Raw genomic sequence first — 22,822 nt, 5'->3', positions numbered from 1 at the left:
TCAGTATAATTATATTTGGTGAACCTCAGCCACGAATTCCAAGTGAGATATTCCCCATTTCCCCTACTGGCTGATTCTGTGTAAATCCAAATGTAATTCAATTTGGGGCAGGGATTGGCGTTGAGATTTGCAATATCAGTTTCTTATTTTGCTGTTGGGAGCAACTTCAAGGAGATGGGGGATAAGAGAGGATTTCCATGGCTTATTTATGACATGTCACTTCCTCGGTAAGTCACTTGCCCTAGTGCCAAGCCTTGTTTAATGGATGGGTTAGAGAGATACCCACGTCCCACTGTGGTTCATAAGATCCAGACCAAGCATCCATTAAGCTGGATGCTGGGCCAGCTTGTTGTGATCCACACTGCTCGTCGCTAGAGTCACTTGAATCGTAAGTTGCCGTAGTTTCCCCTGACATTGAAACTCTTGGCACTGCAGTCAGTTGTCAGATGATGACACTCTTTTGGAAAGCAGTATTTCCAAGATGCAACTCCACAAACTCATACAAAAAGATCGCTTTATTCTACTGTGTCACCCTCTTTGTACCATACCATACCTTGTGATATTTCTGTGGGGATTGTATTTTTACTAGCAAAATGCTAATCAAATTGCATAATTCTGTGTCCTGAATTGCTGACAGTTAGAAAGTACCATCTTAAACATTCTTGTAGTCACTCATTGTGGGAACAAGTCTCAAACTTGGGTACAAAGAGAAAATCCATGATATGAAGACTTTGCCCTAGCAGCGTTTCAGCTTTCATGGCATACATTCTGTGCTTGCTATTCTTATTGGCACATTGGAGCTGTACTTGGTGGGTTTTGTCCTTGTTCATCTCATTTGTATTTTTCATCTTCTCTCTGAGGGCTTTTTTAACTGAATTCATGTGCATAGGAAATTATTTTGTAGTGTGAAACAACAGGGAAGAATCTTTTCCAGTTTCCTGAATTCTCTTTCCTGGGGCAGAAATTAGATCAAGAGATCGGACCCTTGTTTTCTCGGCTCTTCCTCTCCCGTTTCCCTCCTCCCGGTAGTCTAAGCAGGTGTGCTTCCTTTTTCCATGGCAATTATGCTTGGGTGGCTGTGATCCCATTTGCCATTTTTCTGCTATAATGAAGGTTACTTTTTGACCTGTTGGCTGTGTGATCTGCCAAGGATCCCTGTGCCCTCCCTGCTGCCCTTCTCCAAAGTACAGTCGAGTTGAGAGCTATGGTTTATGGTCTGTTGTATCTGTTGTTGCCATAGTTTGAAGCAGTGAGCAGGGAACTTAGCCTTGGTTGGGCCACCTGAACTCTGCCTTTTCTATCCTGCCATTTAAGGAGTCAGCCAATGGACAGAAGAGCTCATTCTGTTTTTCTCTCTCACCAGTGGATAGAAGATTGTGTGTCTGTGTGTGTGTGTGTCTTCTCTCTAACTCTGCCTTTCAAATAAATATGTTTTTCAAATGTGATGCATTACTCCATAAGAGTTGACTCACAACTAGGGTGACTGATGAGGCACGGACAGTAGATTCAAGTCATTTCTCCAATTCCCATTTCTCCTATTCTAGATCTTTGATTTCAGTTAGCTTCACCGTTGACCTTCCCATCCTTCCACGATCCTGTAACCATTTCCACTGTACTTACATTGGGGAAAACAAAAACATAAACGGGCCAAGCAGTTTGCTTCCTTTCATAATTAGGGTTGTAGGAAAAAAATGCATGGATTCCAGTCTGGCTTTGGGAGAAGTGGGGCCTTTTCCAGTGGACTTCCAAATTGTGTTTCATGCTTTGCTTGTGGAGTTTGGTGCATTCGATTTTATGCCATTCTTTGATTGCGCCTAGTGGAATGCTTTCCGGGTGTGCCCAGCTGGGGCAGCAGGGGTTTCAGATGGTTAATTGTTACAAGATTATTCTCTGGTTCAGTAGAGATCATGACCTAATATTTATGCCAGTTAATTGACTACAGACGGCCTGCCTAGCATTGAACAATTCTTTTTCAAAGGTGGGATTCAGCCCAGATTTCTTCAGTTGGAATCATGGTGTAAAGTTGCTTTTTCATTCTGCAAACAGGAGAATTATGTTAAGTTGGTGGGAAGATCATGACTGCAGAGGGTGATGCGGAGCCCACCCGCCTCCAACTTGGCCGATGGCCACTGGGCTGGTGGCAGAGGCTGGCCTTTGGAGGAAGGGCCCTGGTGCCCACCCCTTCCCTCATGGCTTGTTTGGCTTCATCTGCTGTGTTTCTCCGCTGTTGTTTGCCTACGCAAAGCTGTTTGGCAGCGCCTTCTGAGAATTTGTCATGCCTGAGCCATGAGTCAGTCAGGCCACGAAGTCCTAAAAGTAAAGTGACTTCACCAACACCACCCAATCCCTCAGGAGCCTCCCCACTTCTGGGATGTACACTCACGTCGGCTCCAGAAACCCGAGCTTCCAACACCAGTGTCATTGCCCCACTTGGCAGCCCTGGCCTGCACTGTGCTGTTTCCATGGCGGGGGCGATGTGAGAAGTGGAATGCACTTGGGAAGGAGTGGACCTGTTGCTTGGCTGCAGTCTCCAGGGCACCTTACACTAGGGGTCTGTGCTGGACACTGCCCTTGACTCCCACCAGAGGGAGCTGCAGGAGTGGGGATCATCTTCCCAACCCTTCTCTGTCACCTTCCCTTGCTGTCCTCACCTGGACAGCACCTGCAGGCAAAGGGAGGGCGTCTCTGGAGGAATTTCCAGAAGCAGAGAGAAGTCGGTCTTCCCCTCCTGCCCTGGCCCCTCAGGGTCTGCTCCTTGGCCACTGGTAGAGTAGATCTGAGGCTGGTGGGCTTACCCACCTCCTGTGTTGTCCAGACTTTGTGGCAGGACATGAAAGATCTTGGTCATTTTTCCTCTCCCTTTTGTGGGAGAGTCAGAAACATGATTTGCTGATGGCTAAACGCAGTTCATAATTCATGAGTTTAAGACATGGAGTTTCTCCTGGAACTTTATTATCTGTTGCTGCTGCTTTGGTTCCAGGGTTACTTTATTTAAACAGTTTCAAAAGTGAATTTAAGTGCTGAAAAGGCTGTGGCCCCAGGAGGTGCTTATATTACCTCAGATTCTCACATATTTGTCCAAATAAAAGTACCATGTAATTATCTTTTTTTCCGCCTCTGCGGCCTCCTCTTCCCCTTTCTTTAAGTCTGGCGACAAGTAGTTAATTTCGAAGCTGCCAGAGAGATTATTTCAGGGTTACACAGCACCTCTGGGAAAAGAATGGAATCTCATCTCTCTTCCCCCCACCATATGCTTACAAAAATGTCCTAATTTTTGTAAGGGCAATGATGTCACCAGCTAGCAAGCAAAATATTTTTTGCTAAACAGATGCATCTTTCTCCAATCTCTTTGTGATGGAGAGGAGGAAGAAAACCCACAGTGTGCAACCCATTCGATAGCATTATTTGTAGCGACTCATAAGCATGTTTTTTAGGTAAATGGGACATCTCTAGACAGTGAAACCAATTGTTTTGTAAACACAAAGAATGATGCATTGACCCAGTGACACAGGACTCGTGCCATACCCAGGCCAAAGCCTTAGGGTTGGGAAAGTCTTGAACCCAACCAGCCCGGGCCTCTGTGCTGCCTCCAACATGGAGCAACCCTGAATGTGTCACTGCTTGGACCAAGACAGGACATCAGGCATGTGGAGAGATTGTGACATCCAGCCCGAAAGGGGGGAAGGCGGGGCGGCTGGTGTTGATCGGTGTCACATGCTGTTTATAAAGGCTGCAGAGTTAGCCAAACTCCACTTGTTCTAGATTGGTGGGCATCTGAGGTCATGGACAACAGGAAGAAACTGTATCCTCGAAACCGTGGAAGTCCTAACTTCTCAGCTGCTGTAGAAACGTGGAAATGTCCCCAAGTCCTTGGCAGGTGCGAATGCCTTCCCCTTAGCAAAGCATGGATCCGTTCACGAGCCAAGGCTGCCCATTCTGACACCCATCCCCAAATCTCTGAGCTTGCTCATCACGGTTACCCCTGGATGTTCGTATCCATTCTGGCTCTGGATTTCTCTTGGCGCTTTCCAAGGAATGCCTGCCTACTTGTGTGTGTATTCCGTGCCCTCCCAAGGGCCTGGAAGCAGCGCATCTGTCAAGTCATTTCTATCACAGAGTGTTTCTGGAGCACAAATGTACGTTCCACTTTGATTTATACAGGTGGAAACAAATATTGCAGTCCTCCCTGTTGGCAGTTGTATGGGAAATAGGCTCTCCTGTTTCATGGCCTGTGAGAATTGAATACGTTTCTTCGGAGTGAGTTGTTAACACAAATCAAGAGTCTTAAACAAACGCCCATTCCTTTAACCATGAATTTCACATTCTAACCATGTCTTCGATTTAGAAAAGTGTATTGGACTTGTTGGAAATTTTGCCACAAAATGTGCATCAGAGGAGTATAACATGGAGCCATTGGAAGCGTGCAGCTCTTTGGCCCTGGGATCGTTGCGTGGGCCAATGATGCGTTCTGTCGCTGGGTGCTACTGCTTCGTTCCTACTGCATTGTGCTTTATCTGTGGGCTGTTTGCTGGCATGGGAAAATGTCCAGAGCCTGTTCCTGTTGAAAAGTGGGAGTTGAAAATAGCCTGAGCAGTGTGTGTGGTTGGCTCCAAATTTTGTAAGAAGGAAGCCTTGGGAGGCAGAAGTGTGCTAAGTGGGGTCATAACTGTGGCAGCCATTCATTCAGACTGTGTTCATTTGAGGGAGTCTTGGTGGTGATTGTGGGAGACTGGGCAGCTAAAGTCAAAGGGCGCCATTATTTGTAATACCAAAGCAAACTTAAGGGGTGACTAATGTGTGATGGCAGTGGGAGGGTATGAACCAAAATACCACTTATTTTTCCAAGTATGGGGGCGGTCATTGGCGATTTCTCTTTGTTTTTGTGTATTTCTGCTTTTCCAACTTTTAAAAATATTGTTATAAATACCAGGACACAAATAGCCCAGATTCTGTTCCTTGTCCTCAGGACGACTAAGGAGAGCCAGGTGGCACAGGGAGTAGGTGTGTCATCTGTGACAAGGGGTGTGTAGGCTGCTGTGCAACTTTGTAGCCTTGCAGAAGTGAGACTGCCCAGGTGTGTTAGGCAGGATTGTTCCTGAAGAGGGTCCAGCAGGTGCACAGCTATGCCTGCGGCCTCAGAGGTAGTGGCTGGCTGTGGCAAGGGAAGGAGGGGAGGACCAGGTGCTAGGGAGGCCCTTCCTACGATGAAAAAAAAAAAGAAAGATATCAATATCCTCTTATAATTCTGATTTCCCAGGAACTTATTGAAGGATTCCCAAAACACAGAAACTGCCACGCAGATCAGAATCTGACCACATGAAATCCCATATTGCAGGAGAAGGTCTTTGGACACCTAAAATCAAATGCTCAAATTTGCCCTCTGCTAATTTGGCTATTTGCTGCATACTGGATAAATTCAAGTGCACCCCCTAGCTGACAACGTCCGTGATGCATTTCCTTCTTGAAGCCTCTTTCTACCACCCGGAAACTTCCCAGGGCAGCCTAGCCCAAGCTAGTCTTCCATTTGGGTCACTGTGATCCACCCTGTCCATTTACATGAGTGTTGACTGGAGGTCAGCTTTGGGCAGACCCTGTCCCCATGGGACTTAGTGTCTTCCCAACCTTCATCCCAACGTGAGCATCTCCATAGATATCCGGGTTATTCTTAAAGAGGTGGTGGCAGACATTAAAGAGTTCTACAGGCCCAGCCACTTTGTCCTCTGTCTCAGAGGCCCTTCACCATTGTGCTGTGAGGAAGGGGACAGGGGAGTCGGGGGCAGCACCTTTCCCTCTATGTCCATCAAACCTGGACAAAGCAGCATGGAGCTTCGGAGGACTTCCTGGTCAACAGATATCAGGCCTTACTTGGGTCTTCCTGGGAATAAGAGAAGGTAAGGAAGGCCTCTGAGGCCGCTCATTCTTTGAAGGAGCATAGCCCAGGCTGCATGGACAGTTCTGCCTCCTAATCTGGCTCCACAGTGTCCTGTGTGTCTCTACAGCCTGTTCACTGCCCCCTTGCTGCCAACCCTCAGATGTTGCTGAGTCACTGGCTTTTCACATGCCAAAGTTTTCAGTAGTTTTAAAAAGCAGGTTGCAAGAACTAAAATGGGTGTTTGGCTTTCAATGAGTAACAGCTAGAAGACTGTATGGGTCAGTGAGCACTGAAGTACTTGCTCAGTTCCGGTTGTTAACTGTATGCACACAACTTTTAAAACCACAACATTGCAAGATAGGTGTTACTATACTGTTTTGAAGTTTTTCAAATTTTCATTTGGAAAGCAGAGAGGCAGATGTTCCATCTGCTGGTTCACTCCCTGAATTCCTTTGCCAGTCAGAACTGGGCCAGGTCGAAGCCAGGAGTTGGGAACTCAGTTGAGCCCTCCATGTGTGCGTAGGGACCCAAGTACTTGAGCCACCATCTGACACCTTGGTGGACCAAAGTAACAGGAAAGCTGGATCGGAAGCAGAATCAGGACCCAAACCAAGGCATTTTAGCATGAGATATGAGTGTCCCCGGCTGCTTTAACCACTGCCAAAAGCTTGCTCCATATACGGAGGGCCTCTGAGCACCCTGGTAGGTTGAGAGGACTTGGAAATAAAGCCCAAGTTCTTCTTACTCATGAGGGTTCTGGTCATTTCTCTTCCCTTTATCTCTTCATTTGGATGTCCTTGTGGTCTAATTTTTACCATGCAGCAAAGCAGTCCAGTCTTGGGCTTCCGCTGGCAGCTTTAAGGAGTTGGTAGCATCATGTGGCAGCACAGTAACCAGTGTTGGGGAAGAAAGCCGGGACAAGGACGTGGAGGGCTCCTGTGCAGTCCTCTGGTGTGACCTGGGCTCATTTGTCAGGCCTGAGCACAGTGTCTGCAAAGGGTGGACACTGGAGAAACCTGAGGCTTGCAAGTCCAACCTCAACAAAAGCACCTGCTGCTGGCCATGACACAGGTGGACCCTGGGAAGGGAGAGGGAGTGAAGCAAGAGGATGTAGGTGATGGGTCTTGAAAAATGGGGAATTGGGCAGTACCGGGGAGCAGGGGCGAAGCACCATAGAGTCAGGAGACTGTGGGTAGAGGGACTTGGTACAGTTGCTACTGAAGAGTGAGAGATGCCAGGGCGCAGGAAATATGGGCAGATCCAGTAACCAGGGGAAGGGGCGAAGAAGCTGGGCCTGGAATCTCTGGCCAGCAAAGCGTGGCTTCCCATGGGAGCTTGCACGTTGATTTCCTCCTTCAGTCTTTAGTTTGTGTAACCTCTGAACTCCCTGCAGATGGAAAGTTCTGTCGTTTTGAGGCAGAACCATGGTTTGTACTAGTGACACATAAAGTCCCCAACGGTGAATCAGGTGCCACCGTGCAGTGAGTGGGAACAAATAACTTAACCAGCCAAACCCATCTAGCCATGGATGCACAGATAAAACTTGCAGCTCACGTCCTGGTGAGTTTCTCTGGGTTTCCAGAGTCCTATCTTGTTTAGAGGATGTTCCAGCTAGGTAACAGCATGTGCCTGGAGATCCCCGGAGACACCCCTTCCCTTTCCCCCTACCCCTGCGAGAGAAAGGAAAAGATCCTCTAGCAACCCAGACTCCATGTTGACGTCTCTAGATGGTTTGATAACTCAGCTGCCCCAGCTTGGTCATTGAGACCCCTTGGGAAGACAGAAATCCAGGGAAAGGGGTGGGGCGTCCTGCCCAGCAGTCAGTCACTCGGTGGTTAAAATAGGAAGAGGAGTGAGGAAAGTAACAGAGAAGGCGGCAACTACAAGAAAAACCCCAAATCATAAGTTTTAATTCAGTCATTTTCAAAATAGCTTCTGGAAGGTGTCTATTTTCCATGGAGACAACTCTCTGATGGGAGGGTTTAAGAGAATCCCGGAAGAGAGGTTTTTCTATTTTTTAAAGTTCAGTCACTTTAAGTCCTTGTCCTGGATTTGCTCAGCTTCTCGCGGCTTCTCTCTCTCTCTCTCTCTCTCTCTCTCTCTCTCTCTCTCTCTCTCTCTCTCTCTCTCTTTCTTTTCTGGAATTCCATAGACAGTAATTAAGGAACCGAGGCCAGCAGGAGGTCAGAGAGCCTTCCTCAGTGAAAACAGGGATTGTTGGCCACGCACAACACTGCCTTTTTTCCTGCTGGTGAATAGGAGATTTGCTTAGAGCTGATGACTTATGCCTTTCTTACAAGTTATGCAGCGCGCGAGCGGCCGGGGAGGCAGCCCGTGTGTAGAAAGAAGCTAATTGAATCCAGTGTCTTCACTTTTTCCTCCTTCGGTTGTTGAGCTGCGCCGGCCGAGCCGGATCATGTAACTGCAGAGGAACATGTTCCAGGAGCGCCGCGTCCGGGCTTTGAGATCGCAGAGCTGACGGAGTGCTGGGCAGTGGGACTGCGCGCAGCTTGGGGAGGGGTGGGGGTTCCAGACGCATCCGAAAAAGTGCCCCCCAGGCCTGCTAAATGCCGAAGCCGGTGAGTTGCCCCCACAAGTTGTGTCCTGTCAATCGCAAAATGTTTTCTGTTGCCACAAGGGAAGGCTTTTCCATCGCGCCTGCCTGGGTGTGGGACGGCTGTTTTTTCTTCTGCCATGTCTCTATCCTTTTCCCACTGCTTCCTTCCTTGTTTGTAACCCTGAGGGTGCTGGCCCGGCAAACTCACCCGGGAATCATGCCTGCCTTTGGGAAGAGATTGCACCTCGTCGTGAGGATGTAGGAATGTGTGTTCGTGTGTTGGAGCTTGGCACTTTTTGTATGGAGGACTTGAATTCAGGCAGCGGGGCACGTTGGTTTTCTTAAGCCTCCAACCGATTGGCTTGCTTCTCTCCACTTGAGAGCCCTGACAGCTTGGCCCTGGGAAGTGGATGCCCATCTTCTGCTGATGACACTCCGTTCTCATGAAGCTGTGGCAGGGATCTCAGAGGCAGTGCATGCCCAGTTTTAGATCTGACTGTGTTTTAGGTGGCACCAGCGGTGCTTGCTGTGACAGTGCTGTGTGTAAGAGGAGGGTGCAAGGGCTGGGTGATTGCGTGGTTATTTGCTTGTTTGTTTGCCAAGAGCTCCGTTTTAACCCCATGTTCAGCAGAGGTCCCCTAGGAGATGTACCTATGTCTTTGCAAGATTGATTGAACTTTTATTCCAGCACGTTACCACCATACTTACAAGACAGTGCCAGGTGGCTTTGGGAAGCATTTGATCTGTGCATTGTAACCGCAAGAACTGCTTCCTGGTGGGATCCCGTGAAGCCGGGTGACAGCCAGCTGCAGTGAGTGGGTGCTTTTAGTGCCCCTGGCCGGCGCGCAGATATTCTTGTTTACAGATGCGATTCATTTAGTTCCTCCTTTTTCCCATGATCCTGCATGTGGCTGTGTTGTAAAAAGTTCTCCACGCTGGCTCCTCCGTGGCTTTCCTATTAGAACATCGCAGATGTGTCAAGGCTGCACTTGTTCCAAAAGAAACTGGGAAGGAAGGAGGCTCCACCCTCCTGTGCGTGCCAGACAGGCCCCCGGGGTCCCCATTCAGCGCCCCGGCAGCCAAGTGATGCACTGTCTCTTTAAAGCGGCTATAGTTTTGTGCCTTGGCTGGGTCAATTTGTTATGGTTTAGAACTGTGGAGCCAGCTGTCTGCAATCTGATGTAATGTTGCTATGGAGACCAGAAACGAAACACTGAAGCATTCACCACAGAATTACTACATATAGCTTTCGCCAAAGTAATTAAAAGTTAAGCCATATGGGCTTTCTGGTGGAAAAATCTGCAGTAGGGAAGCTGCGAGTCCAATGTTTCTATTTACAGTGTTGTAACTCCACTTTTCCACTTCCTTTGTTGGGATGAGCTGCTTTTCTCTGTATTTTGGCCTGAGTCTTGGGGTAGGGGGTGGGGACTATACAGCCGATTTGCCCTTCTCCTGTAGGCGGATGAACCAATTCAAGTTGGTGTCCGTGAACTTTAGTAAACTCTGGCCCAGGCTGGCATGGAGAGGTTGGGGACAAAGCCCCACATTGGAACATGTGTGAATATATGCTTTTTCCCTTCTCTTTCTTTGCTTTAAAACGTACTTCTTGGAGTCAATCATTAGTTTATAGACACTGCCAGTTTCCTTTATCTTCCACAAGTTTCTTTTTTTAAAAAGAAATTTTATTTTATTTTTTATTGGAAAGTCAGATGTACAGAGAGAAGGGGCAGAGAAGATTTTGCCTCTGTTGATTTACTCCCCAGGTGGCCACAATGGCCGGAGCTGAGCCAGTCTGAAACCAGGAGTCAGGACCCTCCTCCCTGTCTCCCAAGTGGGTGCAGGGTCCCAAAGGCTTTGGGCCATCCTTGACTGCTTTCCCAGGCCTCAAGCAGGGAGCTGGATGGGAAGCGGGTCTGCCAGGATTAGGACTGGCGCCATATGGGATGGCAAGCTGAGGACTTTCACCACTAGGCTACCATGCCGGGTGTTATTTATTTATTTATTTATTTATTTTAGATTTTATTTTTATTACAAAGTCAGATATACAGAGAGGAGGAAAGACAGAGAGGAAGATCTTCCGTCCGATGATTCACTCCCCAAGTGAGCCACAACGGGCCGATACGCGCCGATCCAATGCCAGGAACCAGGAACTTCTTCCAGGTCTCCCACGTGGGTACAGTGTCCCAAAGCATTGGGCCATCCTCAACTGCTTTCCCAGGCCACAAGCAGGGAGCTGGATGGGAAGTGGAGCTGCCGGGATTAGAACCGGCGCCCATATGGGATCCTGGTGCGTTCAAGGCGAGGACTTTAGCTGCTAGGCCATGCCACCGGGCCCTATTTATTTATTTTTAAATTTTATTCTAAAAGCAGAGTTAGGGACAGAAAGAGAAAGACAGACACAGTCTATTGTATTGCATAGATTGGAGCACCATGTGGTCTCCCACATGGGTGTCAGAGGCCCAAGCAATTGGGCCATTCTTTGCTGCTTCCCAGGCACATTAACAGACAGCTCGATTGCAAGTAGAGAAGCCAGGACTCAAACTGGCACCCAGCGATGGCTTAACGTGCTGTACCGCAATGCTGGCTCCAGACGTTGGGATTTTTTTTTTTTTTTGAGATTTGTTTATTTTTATTTGAAAATCAGATTTAAAGAGAGAGCTTCCATTCACTGGTTTACTTCCCAGTGGCCACCGAGGCCTTTGGCCAACCTGAATCCAGAAAGTAGGCGCTTCTTCCGGATCTCTTGTGTGGGCGTAGGGGGCCGAAAACTGCAGAGCCATCCTCTGCTGCTTTCTCAGTCCATAAGCAGGGAGCTCGTTTGCAAGTCAAGCAGCCAGGACAAGCATCAAATCAGTGCAAATGGGATGCCAGCACCACAGGCAGAGGATGCCATACCATACCATACCACTGTGCTGCCTTGCCCTCTCCCCAAGACTAGCTATCTTAATGTGAAACTTATACTCCCCTCGTATTAATGTTAAATTCTTTAAGTTGTTTCTTAAAAAAAAAAAAAACTTGGTAACCCCCTTCCTGACGGTGTGTTTCTTAGTATGAAAAGACATAATATTTTATTTGAACATTTGGGAAGCCAACCAGGCTTATTTCACTTGCTGAATCTGTCATGAGGACTTTAAGCTTTATTCTCCAGTTAGAAGAATGCAGCTTTTTTTTTTCAAAAAAAAAAAAGCATCTTGATGTTAAAGCAGCTAGAGAGAATTTTTTAAAAGCAAATATTTCACCAGTTTTCTCTCTGGGCTTAGGAGGAAGTAAGAAGTCAACACCTCTCCTTGAGTGAAAAGCATCCCTGGGTTGTGTTGTTGAACTTGAACTCAAGTAACTTGGATGCTGGCTTAAGAGGAAATTTTCTACTTGACACGTATAAACACACATATATTTCTTTAGTGACTTGGGTTATTCCTTAGATTTTCTCTCCAATGACTTGTTCTCCTTCTGTCTTTGGTGTCCAAAGTACGGTAGATGCAAAGGATGTATGTGGCTGCCCTGGTTTGTGATTTACCGATGATAGGCACCTTCAGAAACTCTCTGTTTCACAGAAGACATAAAAATAACCTTGGTTCAAGGTTCTGAAGGGCTCACATTTCTCGAAAATAGCCGGAACATGTGAAAGCAATTAAATGAGTACCTGGACGATGTTCTTTTTTCACCACATTGAAACGGGCAAAGTTGGACTTTGTGAGCGGGACATTGCCCTTGAACCTGTTGCGGTGGTTGTTTATGTATCTTAATTCCTCCCTCTAGTGCTTTGCCTACGTAGGATGCATGCCTACGTGGGCTTGAATTTTTATTACTCCTTTGTGTATCATTTATTTTTTTACCTCCCCTTAACATTCATGAATACATGCACACCTCACTGCCACGCCATTACCACCAACAACCAGTACCAAACTAGATACAAGGTGTGTGAGTGTGTATGAATATGAGTATTGTGTGTAAATAAATTGTTTTTACTGTGTAACACAGCAACCTATGTCTTCTTCACATTCCATGCTGCTTTAATTTTCACTTGATTTTAGGATTTCCTAGCGTGAGGGTTAGAGGCATGTTCTACATTTGTCCCATTGGTATTTCCGAGACTTTCTGTAAATTATGGTGATGCTGTATGAAAATTGTCTGGCTTTTGAGCTATCCCAAGAAGGCAGAATGTTTTTTCGAATGTTTGTACGTAACTCTGCACTGCGGGTTCTGCAGGTGCCCATTGCCCAAAAGGAGGGTTAACCAAGTTCTCATTCCTGTGGTGGGCCACTCTAACCATTTCAACACACATGAACAATTGAACCAAGGAAAAATGACATTCAGACTCCTTGAAGTTACGTTTTTAATGATATTTTTATTGTTTTTACATTTTGACTTTGAAGCTGAACATCCTAAGCTCAGTTGTACTGCCAGTGAAACCTCATTGTTCTAGCCCTGACGGATTCCGGTTAGGTGACCAAGCACTAACTTCAATTTGGAAACCTGTACGCAGGAACTTCAAGGAAGTTAGATAGAGCTAGTGATACACTTGGTGTAGACCAGAACACAGAAAAATACCCCATCCTGATGACTCGCTGGTGATAGATTTCTATTAATTGATGCCTACTGGATGAGCTGTTTGCTTCGAGTCATGCAAGAAGGAAGCATAGTGACTCCATGCTGTGAGTACCAGGGCTCTGAGAACACATCTTTGGTCCCACAACATGTACCCTTTCTATGCCTAAGAAATTAATGCCCTGTTTGCCTCTGCAGCTCTGCCCCCTCCTCCTTACCTGCCCCATTGTCTGTGATATTGGGAAGATTAAATGCTGCCTCTATTGGGGTGGGGGTGGGGGAGGAGTCTCTGTATTAATCTCATGGTCTACTATGTGGTTTGTTTTGCACTTTGTGGCATTTTCTCTCCCTACCATTTCATGAACCGAGTTTGAGGACACGGGGGAAGGAGGAGGAGCGGTGTGGGGGGAGAAGGTCGCTGTCAGGATGTGCAGGATTAGCTGGAATGGTCACATGCCCCATGGCGGGCTGGGCGAGGCACTGTGCTCCTGGGACAGCCCCAGCCCCCGGCCCGTGCAGCCGACTCCTCTGCCGGGCATCCTCTTTGCTGCTTCTGTACATTTTGGACAGGGACAGCAGACGGTGGCTGCATGTTGAACCTTGGAGCCGAGTTGGAAACGAAACCGTCATTTTGTTCACAAGGAAAGGATTGTTTTTCGCCTGGGTCAATGCTGCAGAGAGAGAATTTTTCCCCTGCTCTGTAATGTTTGGTACTTGAGGGAAAACAGCTGGGCCGAGCATACTTGAGTTGCTACAAAACGGAATGGGCTTCCGGGGGATATGGACTGTACTATATGGCTGCAAAGGTCAGCTTTTTCCCTTGTGTCTCACGCGCCAAAGGAGAGGGGAAGCCGGGGTGCAGCTGACGGTCCCCACATGCCAGGGAGGAGAAGACTTGCTGTGTCCCTTCCCCACGCCTGCCCTGCTGGTTTTGATTGTCGGGGCAGAACTGGAAAAAGTCAGCTGAATTTTTGGTTTGGAGAAGTCATTGATGACCACGTTCATCAGCAAGCCACCATGGGCCAAACCACAGCTGCGTAACTGGAATTACTGGGCCGGCCTTGGGGACAGCGTCCTGCCGCCGTCCCCTGACGGGGACAAGGGAAGTGGTTGAGAGAGACTGGGCCAGGGACAGGGGTGTGTGTTTCAGTGCCTGGGACCTAACTCTGCCCTGAAGTAGAGATGGTATGTAGCGCTTTGCAAAAGTTGCTGGCAGCGAGCGAGGTAGCTACACCCAGCTGCAGGAGCGATGATCTGATGGGGTTTTCCTTTGTTTCTTTGCCAGTCAAGAGAACAATCAGATGATGAGACGGAGGACTCGGTGAAGTTTAAGAGGTTGCACAAGCTGGTCAACTCCACTCGCAGAGTCAGAAAGAAACTCATAAGAGTGGAAGAAATGAAAAAACCCAGCACTGAAGGTAAAAGGAAACAAAGACAAAAAAAACGCAAACCCTGCTCTGATTATTCCCAATGGTAGCACTTGGGGGTCAGTTGAAACTGGGGTGAGTTGTGGCTGAGGCTGACCGGGGCCAGAATGTTGGGAATTGGGGGGCGGGGTGGTCCTCCGCTCAGGCGTTTGAACTACTTCCTGACAAAGATGAAAATGACAGTGAAGCTGTTTCCTGTGAGCCTTATAATGTCTCCGTGGCATATGCCCCTGCCCCCCAAGAAGGACAGGGTCTTCTTTGGGAGATGGGAGTCCAGATTTGTGTGACGCCCATCACCAATGTGCACCGGGACATCAGGACGCTGCCTCTGCCTCCCGGTCTCGGAGGGATTGTTTGTTTTCTGGGAAATAGTCTCTGATCTCAATGCACGTGGGGCTCGGAGCTCTTTAATTCCACGGGCATCTTTCTGAGCTGTAATACTGGCAAATCCTCCGTCAGGTGAAGCAAGCGTGTGTAAAGCTACCTTTAAACAGCCAACCTTTTTCAAAAAATGGATTTTGTTGTGTTTGAAAGAGTTACAGAGAAAGAGAAAAACAAGAGGCAGAGATATATTCCATCCGCAGGTTTGCTCCCCAAATGTTCGCAATGGCTAGGACTGTCCCAGGCCACAGCCAGGAGCTTCTTTGGGGTCTCCCATGCGGATGCAGGGGCCCAAGCACTTGGGCGATCTTCCACTTTATCTTGCCAGGAGCATTAGCAGGAAGCGAAGTGAAAAGTGGAACATGCAGGATATAAATCAACACTCATTTGTGATGCAACCAGCGTCTTAACCCTGCTATTGGCACACTCTGACAACTGAAGCGTTGGAATTCTGACTGCTGAAATCTTGGTGAAATTCATCTCTTGTTAGTAATGTGCACTTGAACATCTTGTACATGCTTCCCAAAACAAGATAAAGTATTTTCCCGTTTGAAAAATGGTAACAGAGGAATTAGGGAAAATGCAGAAAAGAATATGCCTTTAGAAAGATAAAACAGCGTAGTATTTAATAAAACTCACATCTACATTGCGAAGGATTTCAAAGTTTTAACAAATAGTTTTTAAAATGATTGCTATAGAGGCCTTTTGGTTATGTATATAGAGTCAGGCCATGGACAGAAATGAATTTCTCTTGTTTGCAAAGATCAGAATTTCTGACTTTTTATTTGCTATTATGTATTGATTTAAGTTCCCAAGATAATATTATGGGTAAGGAAGTTGCCTTGGGAGAGTGGTGGCGATGAAAGAAAATGGAAGGGAGGAGAAAAGCTCAGCTTTGTGGCCAATCTCACAAACTCAGAGTTGCTTCATTTGGGCCTCTTTTTGTACCGTAGTTCTGTTTCTGTCTGGCTGCATGGCTGGTTTTCCTCTTGCATGGTTTCATGCTTGCTCATGAGGCATAGATGCCACAGCACAGAATGTATCCTGGTAGCTTCGTGCCTTGGCAGTCTCCCTGAATTCATACACCGGGGCCCTGGGGATTGTTAGAGAGAACCATAGGGAACGGCCAACAGTCCCAACCATGAAGGAATGATTTTGAACCTATCTCATGCACACCTGCCAACATTAAATATTTATTTTTACTGGAAAGGCAGATATACAGAAAGAGAGAGAGACAGAGAGAAAGATCTTCCATCTTCTGATTCACTCCCCAAGTGGCCGCAACAGCCAGAGCTGAGCCAATCCAAAGCCAGGAGCTTCTTCCAGGTCACCCACATAGGTACAGGGTCCCAAAGCCTTGGGCTGTCCCTGACTACTTTCCCAGACCATAGCAGGGAGCTGGAAGGGAAGCAGCGCTGTCGGGATACGAACCTGTGCCCATATGGGATCCCGGCACGTGCAAGGCGAGAACTTTAACCACTAGGCCACCACACCGGACCCTAGCCTTACGTTTTAAACATATAGAAACGTGATAATTTGCACATTTACGGCAGAGTGAAAAGCCTTCACTCTCCTGAGTTGAACTTCTACTCATTGAGGTGGGACTTGGGGTTCTTGGAGGAAAGACAGTGCAGTATCTGATGAGGCAGGGAACTGTGGTGCCATTGGATCAGCAGGAGAGGCCCCAGGGATGTGTGTGTCACCCTGGGCACTTGCCATGAGCTGTCCCCAGCCACCCTGCCAGGCTGGGTTCTTTGGGCTCAACCTGTTTGGGATCTCATTGGCAGCAGAACTAGAATGTGGGAGGGGCCGTTAAGCAGTGTTTCTGTTCCTAGTCACCCCCTTCACCTGTACGTACTTGGACTTCGAGCTGGAGCTGCCCCTGCTGCATGCAGATGCAGGTGCTAAGCTGTCTCAATAGTAGTGGTGCACTTTTTGAATGCATTCAAAGTTGTGTTCGTTTCTGAGTATGTCATCCTCAGAGCCTGGCACCTACACCACCCAAGCTTGTTTCATAAATGAGGATGCAAAAAAAAGACTGCATCTCGTACTCCATGTCCCCTGAGCCAGGCACAGAATGAAATCCAGGCTTTCTGATCCCTTACACTATCCTGTGACCTTCCCCTAAGCTCCAGGTTGCCAGACAAGCTAGGAATAAATAGTCCCAGGTTTTCTCCCAGCCTCACCCTTGCAGCTTTAATCTAGAGGCTGTATCCAAGCCTGGATGACACATCCCTGCCCTTAATCTGTCTGCTTCCATGTCTTCTCCCAAGAATCAACTCCTACCCCTCATTGCCCACCTCTGCTGTCAGCCAGCCATGAATCAGTAGCCTTTGCACAGTGCCCTTCAGCTTCTGAAATGGCTCTGTGTATCTCTTTGTGCCGACGGGTATTCTCCTGGTCAGGTATTGTCACAGATGGGGAAACAGGCTCAGGAAGAGAAGTGGTCCTCAGGGTCAAGGAGCCGAGCCAGGCCCGGGATCTACAATGTAGGTCTGACTTCTTGACCTTAAGTTATCTCCTGCCTACCTTCTCCTCCTCCAAAGTCTTCCTTCTGTATTCTGATGCGTGAAAGCCATCGTGTGAAGCCCATCACACCTCGCAGGATGGAATGAGCTCCTCCCAGTTGTCATTCTATCAAGGAGAGAGTGGTCCATCTAAGTCAGGGGATGGTGGGGGAGCGGGGTCTTCAATACAAGGAACCCAGCTTAAGCATGGAATTCCAGGCCACCCTTCAGGCCCAGCCAAAACAGCCTACGGGTGTCAGGCCTGCCCTTGGCACCGGCCAATACAGCCCCCAGGAAACCTTAGCCACGTGTCCCCACTAACTCCCTCCCACATGCCGTCTTCCCAGAAGCAGAGAAGAAAGCCCCAGATGTGAGGGACATGTGTGTATCAACTGGTTCCAGACCCAGCATGACAGAGCAGCCCTGGAATCTCTGATGACGTCCTCTATGGCGTGCAGGCAGTATGCAGGCCACTGCTGTGGAGAGCTTCTTAAAGCTGTCAGGGGGAGCTGCCAACTGCCCTGAGCCCCCAGGACTGTGCCCACTCAGGAGCCCTGGCCCATCTCTGTGGGCACCTGGATCCAAGGCCAAGTCCATGCCAACCATCTGGTGTGGCTATCTGTGCCCCCAGGCTGCAGTTCTGGTCATGGTTCAGTCACTCCATCCTGGACGTGGAGGGATGGTGGTGTCCAGAAGAGGTGGCCGCTGTCATCTCTAACAGCAGTCTATCCAGTGTTGACCCGTGTCTGAGGAGGGGGCAGGGTGCTCCCATGGTATAAGACACTGATTCTGGTCCAGTTAGGTCCTAGCAAATTCTGGGCTCTACTTTTAAATTGATTGATGTCCTTATTTATTTATTTTTAGATTTTTCATTTATTTAAAAGAGTGACACACACACACACACACACAGATAACTTCCATCCCCTGGGTCACTTCCTGGATGGTCACAATGGCCAGGATTGGGCCACACCAAAGCCAGGGGTCAGGAGCTTCATTGGGTCTCCCCCATGGGAGGTGTCAGGGCCATCTTCTGCTGCTTTTTCCAGGTATGTTAGAGCAGGGAGCTGGATCATAAGTGAAGCAGCCAGGACTAGAACCAGTACCCATATGGGTTGCAGGTAATACTGTGCTACAACCTTTCTTTATTTTAAAGATGTAGTGATTTATTGAAATGCAGAGTTACTGAGACACAGGTTGGAGGAGAGAGATCCTCCATCTGCTCCCCAAATGGCTATAACAGGCAGGGCTGGACCAAACCAAAGCCAGGAGCCAAGAAATCCATTCAGAGGCCCAAATATTGGGGTCACCTTCAGTTTGGGTCCATTTGCAAGGAGCTGGAGCGGGAGTGGTAGCTGTTGGACTTGAAGCAGTGCCCATATGGGATACTGGCATTGGTGGTGGTGATTCAACCCATTACAGCATAATGCTGGCTTCTGGACCCCATTTTTGACCCTGTTGACAGATCCCTGTGCTAACTTTGGCCTGGACTTAGCTTTGAGAACCCCCTTCTCTACTTTCTTTGCCTCCCCACTGCCACCCCTGGATATCACCATCTAGTCCATCTTGTGTCTCATGGCAAAGCTCCTGTCTCCTTAGTAGCTGAAATCCCCATCAGTTGGGGCAAAGAAGCCACTTCTAGGGCTGAGGACTGCTGCCTTGGGGACCTGCTGACTGTTGATTCAGGGTCTGACACACTTGTCCCTACTGGTGTCCCCACTGCCATTTTCCTGTTCCGAGGAACTTGGTGGTATTTTTTTTTTTATTCCTCTTTGCAATTGAGCTGATGGAAACCCACACGGCTGCAGCGTTCCCTTGTTATTAAAGGGACACAGCCATTTGGGATCACTACACCCATAGTTTGACCTACTTCTTTGCTTACATCTGTTCCCATAACACAGGCAAGAAAAGAACCGTTTTCTTGCCAGGAAGTCCAAGCCTTTGACTCTCCCCTGGGCTCCCAGGGGCTTGGCTCACACTACCTGGCTCCAGTGAACACTTCAAGATGTTGAAATCCTTAGGGCCAAGCCGAACGTCTGAGGAAGCTGCTTGCTTGCGTGTCAGGCTCCTTAAATGGCCTTGCTGCTTCCTCCTGAGGCGCTGGATGCAAGAGACAGCCAGGCGGGGGTCACCCAGCTCCCTGGCATTTTGTGTCTGGCCCGGCAAGTGCCGACCGACCATGTGTCCATCACATGAGAGGCACAGCCCTTCATGGTGTTTCTCCACCCACGCTCCCATGGAGAGTCAGTCAGTGGCACATGTGCCAATGAAGACATCAGTGTCAGCCACATTGTAGCCAGAAAACAGCCACAGCACCAACAGAAAGGAGGGGAGGGGCGTTCTGATTCCTAACTGGAGGATGATACCCACCAACTGGGGAGGTCATTTCCTAGCAATGCCAGTGATTGGCTTTGAGATCGCCCATGGCATCCCTAGTAAGCATGGGAGGGTGTCTGGACTATAGAGATACAGAAAGAAGCAAAGAGAACATTGAACATTCAATGTGTATGCAACCATTTATTTACCTACAAGTGATCTGTTCTACAGGTGTGTTCAAGTAGGAACTTGGGCTGCGAAGAGGGTCTGGGCATGCAGAATGAGCCCCTGGGAGGTTGCGGCGTGCACAGCCCGGCTTTCGCAGGGTTGGGAGCGGGTGTTAGGATGGCGCAGGCTCACTGAAGTCTTGGTTCCCTCGCAGGTGGGGAGGAGCAGGTGTTTGAGCCTCCGCCCGCCCTGGATGAAAGGGCTGCTCTGTACTCCGGAGTGCACAAGAAGCCCTTCTTCTTTGATGGCACCCCAGAGAAGCCTCCCGAAGGTGACCCGGACTCCGTCACCATGTCACCTTCATCCAGCAACCTGGACACCTGGGGTACCGGCCGGAAGTTGGCAAAAACCTTCAGCAAAGGCGAGAGCCGGGGCCTCATTAAGCCCCCCAAGAAGATGGGGACGTTCTTCTCCTACCCAGAGGATGAAAAGGCCCAGAAAGTGTCCCGCTCCCTGACGGACGGGGAGATGAAGAAGGGCCTTGGGTCCCTGAGCCACGGGGTAAGTAAGGATGGTGTTTGCTTCTATGACAGCCACCGTCGTAGGCACCACCTCCTGGTGTCCCTGGAGGAGGTTCAGAGCGTCCGGAAGCAAATCCGCTGGAAGAAAACGGATACTAATTCTTGCTGTTCTAGAGCGTTTCTCTGCCAGCGCCCCTGCAGAAAAGGCTCCCTGAGCCCGGCCTGCGACCTGCAGCTGCTGCGGCCGAAATCCAAGGCGGCCGGAGGCAGCGGCGGCACCTGTGGCCTCCCTGGCAGACGGGTGCGCGCGCGGACCTCGGTCAGCGAATTCAATATCACCTACGTGGTGGAGCGGAGCCTCTACAGCCACTTGAACTTGACCCAGCTGGTGCGGCCCGCCTCAGACCGGACGCTGAGTAAGGCTGAGAAACAGGACCTAAGGCGGTGCTTGTTGGAGGAGGACGAGGCGGCCAAGCGCAAGTGGGCCGCCACGGTGGACCGCTGTACTAAACGGGTTCTTTTAAGAATCCACCAGAAGTCTGTGAGTCCCGGGGACGCTGGTGAGGACAGCCTTGCCGTTTCCGTGAGGCGCAGTCAAGCGTTATGGCCTCCCCTCCTGCCTTCCCTGGCGCCCAGCTTCCTCCCTGCTCATCACTTCCTGGTCCATCCCACCGGTCACAGTCACATCACCTCCAGTTTCGCACCCTACCTAACACTGCCTAATCGCCTTCTCCAACTCGTTTCCTTGCCAATCGACTCTGTTCAGCTTGTAACCAAAGCTCGGGGTGGAGGGGTGGTGGGGGCAGGGTTGACCGCCTTGGAGCCCGCTGTCATGGCCCTTGACCTCGAAGGATGGTTCTCCCTTAAAAGCCATGCTTACTTAAGAACCGCCCTCAATGGAAAGCTGGCCACCTGCGGTGATGGGGCCCCTTCTGGGCTGTGAGCACAAAGGGAAAGAAAGTTCTTAAACCCAACCGGAAAGAGACTAACGCTCTCTTTTTTTCCCTTCCACTTTAGCCCATCCAGTGTTCTAATCTTTGTAAACAAAGTGAGCTGTTTGGAAGCGTCCCCTAGTGTCTGCCACATGGACACTTCCACATAGGAGAGCAAATGCAGTGCTTCCCCATCCCGTGATGAAATGTTTTGCAATTTTTATACCCTGTGAGCAGAGACGAAGGAAAATATGTTTGTGAGGGCAAGATTTCAGAATGTACACTTTTTTCCCCTCTGTTGATATTTCCTCCTAACACGGAGCCCCTATAAAATAGCGCAGAGGGGGCAGCGCCTGGCCTGGTTGTCCCTGGCACCTGCCTTAATCACTTGGACCGTTGCTGTGGGCCCCTTTTGAGATCTGAAAGAACCTTGGAAGTGGAAGGTCTTCAATAGTAGCTTTTCCCAGGGTTCCCTCGCTTTCATGAATAGGATATTCTTCCCCCGAGAACTCCTGTAATTTAAATTCATTCAGTCAAGTTCTGCTTTTGTGAAAAGGCAGAGTGATTGGGCAATGGGCTTCTTCAGATCCTTCCTCCCTCTTCTGAAAGGCTCCTTCCTGGCCTTGGGTGTTCCAGGAGTCCCACATGTGCTGACTTTCTTGCTAGACCTCACATTCATAATTCTCCTCACATTCATAATTCTCGCTGCACTCTTAATACTCTTTGTACATAGCAAAAGCTTGTCTGCTGGCTCTTTCTACCTTATGGCAACCAGTTTTTTTCTTGTTGGTTTTGTTTTTGCTTAAAAATAAGAATTTTCTTTCTCCACCCATTGAGGCTGCCGGTCTGCTTGGACCCACAGATCTTTTGTGAAATGCCCGTCTCAGCATCTTGGACTTTTTTGTATTCCAAAGTGTCCCTCCCTGTTTAGCTGCCAGTGGACACGGCCCTGGTGAGCAGGTCCTCTAGCGTGGTAACTTGGGATGCCTTCTTGGAACCTGAATCCTGGAACACCGAGGCTCTGAGCACCTGCAGCTCCTCCTGTACGTCTCATGATGCTTGTTGCAAAATTAGTCCTAGAACGTCATCAGCATGTTTTCTTGCAAGGCATTTTTTTTTCCTAAGACTCATGCTGATGAATATGGTGGGTCATAGATGAATTCTTTGACTTAGAGCGTGGAGCCGTGTGCAAGCTGGTTTCCAAGTACCAGTGCCCTGCACATAGCCCGCTACCTGTGCCATGGAATCTCCATCCAGACCACCAGTGCGAGGCTGGATATTTTCACAATGCAATGAGCTGGAGGCATTACTGGCCAATTTTAGTCCTTGCTGAAGTAAGTGTTCAATAGACATGCACGCATACTTTTTTTTTTCTTGTAAGTACAAATGTATCATCAGGAAAACCCAATTTAATTTTCTGATTATCCTGAGAGCAGCGGAGGAAAACCATGTTCCAACAACACAAACAGCTATAGACATAGTGCAAGAGATTAATTCCGTTTCTTTGCTTGGCTTCTTCAGCATTCTTTCCCATTCTCTTCATCACGTATCCCTTCCATTTTATCCCAGAGTGCTCAGTTTGCTTTGCCCTGTGAC

General features: G+C 48.7%; 1 protein-coding gene across 5 annotated transcripts in view; it reads left to right on the top strand.

Annotated features, from left to right (window-relative positions):
- SASH1 (SAM and SH3 domain containing 1) overlaps positions 1–22,822 on the top strand; it is a 264,392-nt gene that overhangs the window by 221,649 nt on the left and 19,921 nt on the right. For 4 of the 5 annotated variants that reach the window (XM_058666602.1, XM_058666534.1, XM_058666462.1 and 1 more), the window contains 2 exons: positions 14,263–14,395; positions 19,988–20,334. In XM_058666602.1, the coding sequence (XP_058522585.1) occupies positions 14,263–14,395; positions 19,988–20,334 (480 nt within the window). Of the gene's footprint in view, positions 1–8,039; positions 8,452–14,262; positions 14,396–19,987; positions 20,335–22,822 lie in introns of those variants that run through there. The other variant, XM_058666631.1, reaches the window with a different exon arrangement.

Source organism: Ochotona princeps, chromosome 1 (assembly GCF_030435755.1).
Source record: "Ochotona princeps isolate mOchPri1 chromosome 1, mOchPri1.hap1, whole genome shotgun sequence".
Lineage (NCBI taxonomy): Eukaryota > Metazoa > Chordata > Mammalia > Lagomorpha > Ochotonidae > Ochotona > Ochotona princeps.
The sequence above is the reverse complement of the archived record's forward strand: the minus strand, read 5'-3'. Positions and strand labels throughout refer to the sequence as shown.